The 12,309-nt window shown below is 43.1% G+C and overlaps 1 protein-coding gene across 3 annotated transcripts in view; it reads right to left on the bottom strand.

The window, feature by feature from the left end:
- Dnah5 (dynein, axonemal, heavy chain 5) overlaps positions 1 to 12,309 on the bottom strand; it is a 317,737-nt gene that overhangs the window by 141,491 nt on the left and 163,937 nt on the right. For all 3 annotated transcript variants that reach the window (XM_039103563.2, XM_063281529.1, NM_001419569.1), the window contains exons 36-38: positions 1,983 to 2,161; positions 1,149 to 1,336; positions 611 to 805 (exon numbers count right to left, since the gene is read on the bottom strand). In XM_039103563.2, coding sequence (XP_038959491.1) covers positions 611 to 805; positions 1,149 to 1,336; positions 1,983 to 2,161 — 562 coding nt within the window. The remainder of the gene's footprint in view (positions 1 to 610; positions 806 to 1,148; positions 1,337 to 1,982; positions 2,162 to 12,309) is intronic.

Here is a 12,309-nt window from a genome sequence, read left to right as displayed (position 1 = left end):
TGCACTGGAAAATCAGAAACAGTCAGGTCCCTGGGTCTCACTGGTCCTAGGTTACTCAGCCTAAGGCCAGTGAGAGACCCTGTGTCAAAGGCCAAGGAGGACAGTACTTAGGTACAGTTCATAATGCTGATTCCTAGCCTTTACGTTCCTGTGTACACACAATGCCCATGTACCTACACACACACACACACACACACGCACACACACACATAAATCAGCTTTGTCATTTTATACTTAGTGCCAAAGGTAAATTGTCAAGAGTTCTCGTCTAAGCCGAAGAGCTATTGGCAGCTTCTGGGAGTGGGAGATTTGTTTTTAACAAGCATCCAACCTGAGAGGCAACTCATGCTCCAGTAGATAGCTCTACTTCCATGAATATACTGGCACGGGACTCAACTGATTATTGTAAGAGCACATGAAATCTGGAAAGAAAAGTAGTGAAGGGGGATTAAGGGAGAATTGGAGGGGACAGAATATGAGGTAGATTCATCAAAAGACATTGTATGCATATATGAAATTCCCTAACAATCTTTAAAAGAAATGGAAACATTTCTCATGAACAGGAAGAAGAAACATGGCTAACTCCATAAAGGCCTTTGGAATAGCACACCTGCTTTGAGAGCTGCTCCTCACACAGCTGGTAGAGCGTGAAGAACTTTCGGGCCAGAACTACATTGTCAATGAAGCCACAGCTGGCCAACTTCACCCTGATGATAATCTGCCGGTCAGGGACCATCATAGCCACAGAGCGGAAGTTGATCTTCAAGTTCTCAGGGAGCTCCTGGCGTCCAGCATAGCCAGGGTTCTAAATGGAAGCAAAAGCCAAGGATGAACAATACACTCCTGGGACAGCTAAGACACACCCAGCATGATATCAAGGGGTTCATTATGCACACAGCACAGACCTGGAATGTCAAATGGGCAGCTCATTAACATATTTCACTCTTCCGTTGCCCAACCCTCTAAGCCATGAGTTATTACTATGAGCTTTGTTTAGCTCTTAAAGGTTTTCAAACAGAAATTATCATTACCATCTCCATTTCCATGCAAGATGCTCAGGTGACACGGGACTGGGGAGAGGTGCAAGCCACAACAACAAGGCTGGGTTGCATTTCAACAGCTGGCTCTTCAAGCAACACCTTACTTACCATGGTTAGAAAAAGTCCGAATTCTGGGTTCATGGTCACATTATCTCCATCAGTAAAAATAAAAGATTTCTTATGCTCCTTTTTACACGTGAGAATAATGGAGATTTGCTGGGCTGCAACCGACAGGACTGGTAGATCGATACGGTTGAATTCATCAAAACAACCCCAGGACCCAGACTGTGCCAGCCCTTAGAAAGGAAATTAAACAGAAAATCCAATTAGTACATCATTTCTGAAAACCAAGAAAACGGATATTACGCAGCTGCCAAAATGAACCAGAGATCGGTTTATTCAAAGCTGGGGTTAGAAAATAAATGGTGCATCCGGAGGCCCCAAACAGGAGAGACGCTGGCAGGCTGTCTGTAAACATCCAACCGTATTACTGACGACAAGTGCTTTACAAAGGGCAAATTACAGGAGCATTCCATCCACCTAGTGCCGCTAAGACTGAGCTTGTCAAGTAAAACAAGCAGGGAAAACTGACACCAAAATGTATCCAGCTCTTGAAAAAAAATATACAAATCTTTTTCTGTTGTTGCTGCTGAAGACTGAATCAAGTTTCCCACAACCTAGGCTTGTGCTGCCAGGAAACTGCATTGACTACAGAGAGAGAGAGAGAGAGAGAGAGAGAGAGAGAGAGAGAGAGACAGAGAGACAGAGAGAGACAGAGACAGAGAGAGACAGAGAGAGAGAGAGAGAGAGACAGAGAGAGACAGAGAGAGACAGAGAGAGAGAGAGAGAGAGAGAGAGAGAGAGAGAGAGAGAGAGATCTTTAACAAGAAATTTCACCTGACCTGAAATTTCTCAGTTACTGAAAAAAAGCACAGTGCTCACCTTTGAATATCCGCCCAAGTCCCCGGAAATCCATCTGGTCTGAGCAGTTGAAAACTACAACGTACTTCCCAAGACACCGGCCCATGTCCTTGGTGGTCTCTGTCTTGCCTGTCCCTGCAGGACCAGCAGGGGCTCCTCCCATGCTCATGCCCAGAGCTTGAGCCAATGTGATGTAGCACCTGCAGAGACATCTTGTTGTCAGAAACTTGAATCCCAAAGGCATTCAGACATCACAGAGAAATGAACCTGTGAATGATTAAAAGATACAGAAAGAGGACCAATCTCCCTGTAGATAATTTCCAAACCTACATCTATAAAACAAATGTCCTCATGTACACTGTCATGTGCATCTCTGACCAAATAACTCTAAGAAGTATGTAAAAAGTTAAACAGATTTCTATACTGACAATTTTCAGGCTTTATGATAATATTTATTATAATTATTCAAATGCATAAGCATGAGAAAATAGTATAGAGAATTGACAACACTTATCTGACTGGCCTTTCCTAGAAGTCTATTCATATCAAGAGATTAACACTGAGTCAGGCTCACTGACCATGAGGGAAATGCATATTGCTACATATCACCTGGCACCCTAATGGATGGATGTTAATAAAAAGGGTAAAACAAGCGTTGGTGAGGGGGTTATATGCTGTTGGTGAAGATGTGACTTGGTGAAGTCATTTTGGTAAATGGTATAAACTTCCTGCCACACAAAGGAAGGAAGGAAGGAAGGAAGGAAGGAAGGAAGGAAGGAAGGAAGGAAGGCAGGCGGGCAGCACTAAATATACCCCAAAAATCTCCCATCTGGGTGCATATACAAAATAAAATAAAATTGTCTTCATAAATATCTACTCTGCTATATTCACTGAAGGCCAAGAAAAGACACAACTGTCAGTTGATTGATGTTCATAGTACATGTAAAAAATGCAATAGTAAACTAATGAATGAATTTTCCAAAATACTACTTTATCGAAAAGAATACTTTTTAGTCTTTATTGAATATTTTATTTATTTACATTTCAAATGTTGCCCCTTTTCCTGGTTTCCCTCTGCAAACCCTCTATCCCATCCTCCATACCCCTGCTTCTAAGAGTGTGCTCCCCCACCCACCCACCCACTCCTGTCTCCCTACCCTGGCATTTCCCTACACAGGGGCATTGAGCTTTCCCAAAACAAGGGCCTCTCTTCCCATTGATGTCTGACAAGGCCATCCTCTGCTACATATGCAGCTGGAGCCATGGGTCCCTACATGTGTACTGTTTGGTTGGTGGTTTAGTCCCTGGGAGTTCTGGGGGGATCAGGTTAGTTGACATAGTTGTTCTTCCTATGAGTTGCAAACCCCTTCAGCTCCTTTAGTCCTTTCTATTATTCCTCTATTGGGGACCCCGTGCTCAGTCCAAAGGTTGGCTTTTTGTCAGACTCTGGCTTTTTAGTCTTTAAAAAGAAAACAACTGAGCGAGAGATCTGTGTACCATCTGGGACCAGAGCCCCAGTGCTGGACCCCATCCCACACAGTCCACACCCCAGTTGTAGATCGACTCCCCAGGTATTCTGACACATCCAGGATCACAGGATCATAGGAAGGACAGGCTCCAGTCAGAGACGGGGAGAGCAGATAACACCAGAGATAACCAGATGGCAAGAAGCAAGTGCAAGAATATAAGCAACAGAAACCAATTTGACTTGGCAATGTCAGAACCCAGTTCTCCCACCACAGGAAGTCCTGGATACCACAACACACCTGTATAGCAAGATTAAGATCTAAACTCTCACTTCACAAAGACGATGAGGACTTTAAGGAGGACATAAATAACTCCCTTAAAGAAATACAGGAGAACACAATCAAACAGGTAAAGAAGTTGAACAAAACCGTCCAGAATCTAAAAATGGAAATAGAAACATTAAAGAAAACTCAAAGGGAGACAGTCATGGAGATGGACAGTCAAGGAAAATACAAAAAGCAAAAAGCTCCTATCTCAAAACATTCAAGAAATCCAGGACACAATGAAAAGACTAAACCTGAGAATAATAGGTATAGAAGAGAGGGAAAAGATTCACAACTCAAAGGGCCAGCAAACATTTTTAACAAAATTACAGAAAAAAATTTTTTTCCTAACCTAAAAAATGAAATGCCCCTAAACATACAAGAAGCCTACAAAACACCAAATGAAAGGGACCAGGAAAGAAATTCCTTTCATCACATAATAATTAAAACACCAAATGTACAGAACATAGAAAGAATATTGAAAGCAATAAGAAGGAAAGGTCAAGTAACATATAAAGGCAGACCTATCAGAATTACACTAGATTTCTCAAAAGAGACTCTAAAAGCCAGAAGATCCTAGACAGATGTCATACAGACCCTAAGATAACACAAATGCCAGCCCAGGCTACTATACCCAGCAAAACTCTCAATTATCTTAGATGGAGAAACCAAGGTATTCCAAGACAAAACCAAATTTAAACCATATCTTCCCACAAACCCAGCCATATAGAAGATAATAAAAAGAAAAGTTCAACACAAGGAGGGAAACTATACACTAGAAAATGCAAGAAAGTAATCTTTTCACAACAAACCCAAAATAAGAGAAATACACAAACATTATACCACCTCTAACAATAAAAATAACAGGAAGCAACAATCATTAGTCCCTAATATCTCTCAATATCAAATTTCCCAGTAAAAAGACATATGTTAACAAACTAAATACACAAGCAGAATCCAGCATTTTGCTGCATACAGAAAACACAACTCAGAGTCAAAGACAGAGACTACCTCAAAGTGAAAGGATAAGAAAAAGATTTCCAAAGAAACAAAGAAACAAGCTGGAATGGCCAATGTAGTATCCACCAAAATAGACTTTCAACCAAAAGTTATCAAAAAAGATAAGGAAGGACACTGCATACTCATCAAAGGAAAAATGCACCAAGATGAACTCTCAATTCTGATCATCTATGCCCCAAATGCAAGGGCACTCACATTTATAATAAAAATGTTACTGAAGCTCAAAGTACACATTGAACCTCACATAATAATAGTAGGAAAGTGAGGCTCCCAGGACCCAACAGGAATGACTTTATCTGAACTGCACAGAGAAGATAGATCCCAAAAAGACCACATGCAACAGATAGACACTGTCCCCAGTCGAGGGATGGGGACACCCACCCATCTCAAAATGTTTAACCCAGAAATGTTCCTGTCCAAAAGAAGAACAGGGACCAAAAAAGTAGAACAGAGACCTAAGGAAGGGCCAACCAGGGACTGCCCCACCTGAGGATCCATCAGGTCTGCAGACACCAAACCCAACACTGTTGCCGTGGTCAAGAGATGCTTGCTGACAGGAACCTACTGTGGCAGTTCCTGAGGAAGTCCAGCCAGCAACTGACCAATGCAGATGTGGATGCTTGGAGCCAACCATCAGAAGGAGCTCAACAAACCTGGTGGAGGAGCTAGGGGAAGGACTGGAGGAGTGGAGGAGGATTACAATCCCATCGGAAGAACAACATAAGCTGGCCTGACCACCCAGTTCTCCCAGAATCTAGACCACCAACCAAGGATTGTACCTAGAGGGATCCATGGCTCCAGATCATATGTAGCAGAGGATGGCCTTGCCTGACAGCAACAGGAGAGGAGGCCCTTGGCCCCAGGGTAGTTTGATGCCCCAGCTTAGGGGGGATGCTGGAGTGGTAGGGTAGGAGAATGTGAGTAGATAGGGGAGCACTCTCATACAGGCAAAGGGGGAAGGGGGAGGGCGAATATGGGCTGGGGGAGCTGGGGGAGGGGGTAACCAGGAAATCAGGTATCATTTTAGATGTAAATGAATGGAATGAATAATAATAAAATAAAAAATAGGGGTTGGGGATTTGGCTCAGTGGTAGAGCGCTTGCCTAGCAAGTGTAAGGCCCTGGGTTCAGTCCCCAGCTCAAAAAAATAATAATAATAAAGTAACACTTCATCCTAAAAAATAGGAAAAAAAAACAACTAAGGGTCCACCTTATATATACGCCAAAGATCAAAAACCCAAGCAACAGCTCATGCTGAAGAAGATGTGGAGCAAGGGGATCACTCCCCTACTGCTGGTGGGAGTGCAAGACTGTATAGCCACTTTGAAAACCAGTTTGGTGGTTTCTCAGAAAATTGGGAACAGATCTACCTCAAGACCTAGCTATGTCTCTCTTAGGTATAAACCCAATGGATGCTCCGCCATACTACAAGGGCACTTGCTCAACTATGTTCATAGAAACTTCATTCCCATTAGACAGAAACTGGAAACAACCTAGATGTCCCTCAAATGAAGACTAGATAAAGAAAATGTAGTATATTTCCACGTGGAATATTAATCAGCTTTTATAAACAATGACATCATAAAATTCGAATTCCAAATGGACGGAACTAGAAAATATCATCACGAGTGAGGTAACCCAGACCCTCAAAGACAAACACATATGGCCATAAAGTATAGGGTAACTGTGCTTCAATCCACAGACCCACAGGAGCTAATTAACAAGGAGGGAACAAGGAAAGCTGAAGGGAAGATGCTTGGATCCCATTAAGAGAAAATAATAGATATCGTTAGGGTAGATAGAGGAGGGAACTGGGTGGGAGATGAAGTCAAGAGGGAACCTGGAGGGACCAGGTGTGGGGAGGACAGAGGAGGGAATGAGAAATGAAATCAATAGGAGGGCATCTCTGGGATGAGCTAGAAACCTCAGACAATGGAACCTCCCAGGAGGGTGGCTCTAGCTAAAACTAGCAATGGGGATATGGAGCCCCACACTGGCCATCTCCTATAACCAGACAAGAATGGAGGAATTCCAGTGGAGGAAGTGGAACAACCCAACCACAAAAGTCTTTGACCTACAATTAATTTGTCCTGCCTACAAGATGTGCCAGGGTGAAAATGGAACAGAAATTGAAGGAAGGGCCAACCAATGACTGGTCCATCTTGAGACCCATGCCATGAGAGGGAGCCCGCCCTGACACTTATTAATGATACTCTGCTATATTTGCAGACAGGAGCCTAGAGAGATTTCACCCAGCAACTGACAGAAACAGGTGCAGAGACTCATAGTCAAACACTAGGCAGAGCTTGAGGAACCCTGCAGAAGAGGAGGAAAAAAGATTATAGGAGTCAGAGAGATTAAAGATACCACAGGAATCCGCACAAAGTCAACTAACTACGTGGGCTCGCAAGCCTGAACTCCAACCAGAGCCTGCATGGGACTGACCCAGCTCCTCTGCCATAGCCTACAGTCATGCAGCTTGGTCTTCATGTGAGACTCCTAACTGTGGGAGCAAGGCTGTCTGTGATCCCAGTGCCGCCCTCTGGTGCTTTTCCTCCTACTGGGCTGCCTTGTCTGGCCTCAAAAGGAGAGGATGTCCCGCATCTTACTGCAACTTGATATGTGAGGACTGGTTGATATCCGTGGAAGGCCTACCCATTTCTGAAGAGAAACAGAGGAGGGATAAGTGTGGGAAGGAAGGAAAGGGGGAAAGACTGGGAGGAGAGGAGGAGGAGGGTAAGATGTAGTCAGATACAAATTTACTAATTGATTTATTAATTAATTAATTTTTAAAAGAAGAAAAATCTTAACATTCAGTGTGCAGGACAGAGGAAATTTTGCTAAGTTTACTTAAGCCAGACACCAAAAGACATAATGATTTCAATCGCATGCTAGGAAGAAGGTAAGCAGACCGCATAGAGAATAAATCAATAATGACCAGAGACAGAAATGGAGATAAGAGATAAGTAAGATAGATGATTCCTATCAACTTTGTAGGGTTGGTAAATATAGATAGCAGATATGCAATTATGTTATAGGATTATAGTTAACTAGACTATGTTGTACGTAGTCGTCATAAAAAAATATTTGTAGATTTATCAAAGCTTCTCTCCAAGATTAAGTAACAGTGAGCTGCCAGCTACACTGACCTACGTCATGGAAATAACTACTTACTGTCCACTACATTAGGTTGTAAACCTCAAAAATACATAAGAAAGTTTGTTTTGAAGAACTAAAAATAGACAAACAGGCCATGGTAACAGGAGTTGAATTCTAAGAAGCAGAAGGATCGTGAAATCAAGACCAGCTTGGGTACACAGTGGCTTCAAAGTCCGCTCGAGCTGTACAGTGAGGTCCTGTCTCCCAAAGTCTCAAAACCTTGGGATGTAGCTGAACAGGAGAGTGTGGGACTAACATGCCCAAACTCTGAGTTCAATTCAAAGCATGCGAAAAAGAGGAAAAAAAAATACATTCTGTTCATCAGATTGGGAATCACTTAAGTAGGTTCACTGTCTTTTAAATCTACGCGCTCATAATTCCATATCCTTGATGTAGTTTAATGTTTTTACGAGTGTGGATGTAGTGCGTGTAAGATTATGTGCACCATGTGTGAGCAGGAGCCTACAGAGATCACAGGAAGGAAGGCACTGGGCATACAGATAGCCATGAGTTGTGATGCAGCTAACTAGGAAGAGAAGTCAGATCCTCTGCAAGAGCAACAAGCGCTCTCAAGCCCCGAGTCATCTCAGCCCCGCAAAACCTCGGTTTTAAACATTGCTGGATAATAACACGGCGAGTCAGCCTGCAAGCCCCTGGAATTCCTTCCACATCTCACACGAGGATAACACGTGAAAGGCTTGGTGAGCAAATATAAGAAATCTTGTAAAGGAAAAATTTTACCCTGGAAATCTGATGGTAGATTACTTGATTCCCAAGCACCACCTGGTGTTGCCAAAGAAAATAATTTGTAAGCTAGCCCAGTTTTGTTTCCTATGGCTGAATATAAAAGTGTTCATATGAACCTGAGAGATAACTCAGAAAGAAAGACATCCAGTGAAGTGAACATCAAGTATGCAGACTGGGGCCTGCCAGGCTCTCCACTAGAAATAAGTTCCTGAAAACCAAGTGAGCAACCAGCCCGGCCAAGGAGGAAGAAGCCTGGTGAGAAACCAGATGGACACTTGCCCTCCCATCAAGTTTTCCTTCTAGCCAAAGACTTAATTCCCTCCTTGAGTGCCACTATTCTTTCAAAGCAATCTTGAACAACCACCGCCTATCTGATGCTCTCCATGTTAACACCCAGAGAAACCTGCAAGAATGGAAGTCCCTGGTCCCATCTCACAAATGAGGAAAGATGCTCCCTCAGTGGAATAACTGCTTTGGGTCTCAAGAGAAGAGCTGACGCTTAGTCTAGCCCATCGCTGCTAGTCAAGTCCTTTCTGTTAGACTCAGGGCACATCCATCCTCTAGAGGTGAGGAACCAACTCCAGGTACTCATTGCTGTCCTGCAGAGCTCTTCAAACCTATGATTAGGCAGCTTTGTTGCTATCATTGCAATTGAGTATCCATAACATTTCACAGGCTTCTTATCACATAAAAGAGAAGTGCTTTCCACACATGTTGGTTCTAAAAGTTTCAAGAGTTTCTAAAGGAAAACAACAGGGCCTGTGAACCAGCAAGGATTTCCCTTTGTTGAGAAAGGGAGCTAGTTACAGACTTTGAACTAGGACACACTTATGTGCTTAAGGGGAGCCAATAGAAAAGGTCACTAAAAAATGTATATTCCATGGTTAAGAAAAGCAATGAGCCACTCGTAGTGGTACACTCCTGTAATGGCAGCATTCAGTAGGCCAATGCAGAACAAATAATGCAGTAGGCTAAGGCAAATGAACAATGATTAGCTTCATATTTCCAGGTCCACCTGAACTTTATCGTAGGATTCCAGATAGACAGACAGACAGACACACACATACACACATACATACACACAGAGAGAAAGAGAGACAAAGACACAGAGACATAGACAGAGACACAGAGAAAGAGACAATGACAGAGAAAGACAGACACACAGAGAAGCAGAAGGATGGGGAGAGAGATGGAGACAAACAGAGGCAGAGAAACAAAGATAAATAGTGAGAGACAAAGAGAAAGACGCAGAGAGAGGCATCAGAATGGGAAGAGAGAGATGGAGACAGAGAGACAGAGACAGAGAAAGACAAAAGGAAGGGTAGGGAGAGAGCATCATCCACATACTTTTCTGGGTACATACAATTCCTCCTCCTCCGTGCATTCATCTCCTGAAGTTGCCATTATCTAAAGTCTATGAGATGAGTGTTTTAAGAGAGATAAAGACATATGTGTAGAACTTTTCTTATACTTCATTTTATCATTAGTTACTGATGGTCTCCTGCTATGCACAATTTATAAATCACATCTCAACATGAATTTGTATGTATAAGAGAAAAATAATGTCCATAGTGTTGAATACTGTTCATGGTTCAGGCATCTGCTGAGGATCCTGGAACATACTCCCCACAGAGAAGGGAGATATCATGATTTTAATATGAAATGTTCCCCACCGAAATTCATATAATTGGTGGTCCAGCTGTTAGGTAACTATCTGGGGAGCAGTGATAGACTCTTCGGGCCTCTGTCCTAACCCATGCATTAATTTCCTGGTGGACTCAGAGTATGCTGGAATCATTAGGGGTGGTAAAAGGTAGCAAGTGAAGCCTAATGGAGGAATCAGGTGACTGCCAGTGTTCTTAGGGATGTATCTTGCCTTCTTCCACCTACATTCCTCCCTCTGCAGGTCTCCTGTCCATCATGAGGTGAATAAACTCTCCACAGTCTCAGAATCATTATGTTGTACTCAAGTGCCTAGGGGAACCCCTGTCTCTCTGCCCCCTGCCTTTTCTCTCTCTGGCTCTGTCTTCTACTCTGTCTCTGTGTTTCTGTCTGTCTATGTCTTCTATGTCTGTCTCTGTTTCTGTGTTTCCCTGCCTCTGTCTCTTTCTGTCTCTCTCTATCTCTCTGTCTTTCTGTCTCTGTGTGTGTGTGTGTGTCTGTCTGTCTGTCTGTCTGTCTGTGTGTGTCTGTGTGTCTGTCTCTCTGTCAAATCCCACTATGTAGTTCAGGTGAACCTAGAAATATGCAGCCCAAGCTGACTTTAGTTCATGAGTCAAAATAAATTATCTGAATTCTTCTATCGGGTTTATGTCACTTCTACTGCAAAGCAGCTAAGGCAGGAAGATTTTCATGCACGGTCTATACAGTCCATACAAGTATTCCGAAAAATAAGTGAGAGGGGTCAGAGGTCCCGCCCAAGACCCCACAGGGATTAAGAGCAGAGTCAAGTAGTCACAGAAACTATTTCACTGTATTGGGAGAAAACGCATTGTGCTTTTCTGTACCTCTGTCAGCAAGGATGCTACACATGCCCTTGGTTTCGTCTGGTCTCTGCCCGCATAGCAGCAGTAGTGAAGTCAATCTGGCCTCTGTGTGTGCTCAGAATTGGAAGGAGGGTGGTCCTTACCATCACCATGAGTTTTACAGGAAGGCCATGTATATTTTTATCGTGTTGTGATGGCCATTTGACCATCTGAAATGTCTGAAATGTATGCATGTGATGGGAAGTTCTGCAGCTGAGAGAGCTGTCATGGCTGTCGGATTTCACAGGTCAGTCAGCACCAGCTGACAGTACATGCCAAGGTCTCCAAAACCACACCCTATAGCGTGTTTGTTTCAGTGAGGCGCTTTCTCCCTGTAAAAAGGCAGAAAGCCTCATACTCTGAACCACCAGCCACAAATGACGCTTCACTTCTCTCACACATTCAAGCTGAAGAGACGCAGGACGTGAGCACTGGGGAGGAAATCTAAAACGAATTTTACAACTGTCCACGCTTAAGGTTGCAAATATTTGCTTTGCTGTCAAGCCTTTTGGGTTTTTAATGGTGAAACAATCAAGAAACAAAGAAGATTGAACCTCACACATGTATATGAAAATTCAGATTTTGACAAGTAGATATCCAATGTGTGCAAAGGAATATAAAATGAACTAATAATTTTTAAAACCAGAAGAGCTTCCCCCTCCCAACTTTCTACTTTCTCTTCATCTGTTTAACTTCATCGTGAAAAAGCTAACTTCTTCTGTTCTTCCAAGAATTATTTATTTAGCAACAATTATGAGACAGGTTACTTCAATGAGTACATCTTGTGACGCCTAACGCATGGGGCTTGCAGTTTCAAGGAAGAAAACAGGTTAATAATAACCTGGGGATGCATGTCATGGAGACTAAGACTCACTTCATCTGTCTAATGTGAGTCACAAGACACCCCTGAGGTGACATCTGAGCAGAGAAGGGAAGGCAGTAAAGAAGCCACACCATTCTCTATCAGTCAGAGCAGAAACTGTGCTCAGTCTGAACCCCATAGAAGTCCTATGGAAGAGGGAAGCACAGAACCGAGTGGGCCAGATGCGTCAAGAACAATACACAAACACCTACAGAGTCAACTAACCTGGGTCTAGGTGGGCTCCCA

Source organism: Rattus norvegicus, chromosome 2, assembly GCF_036323735.1.
Source record: "Rattus norvegicus strain BN/NHsdMcwi chromosome 2, GRCr8, whole genome shotgun sequence".
Lineage (NCBI taxonomy): Eukaryota > Metazoa > Chordata > Mammalia > Rodentia > Muridae > Rattus > Rattus norvegicus.
Note: the sequence above shows the minus strand (reverse complement) of the source record. Positions and strands in the feature narration are given on the sequence as shown.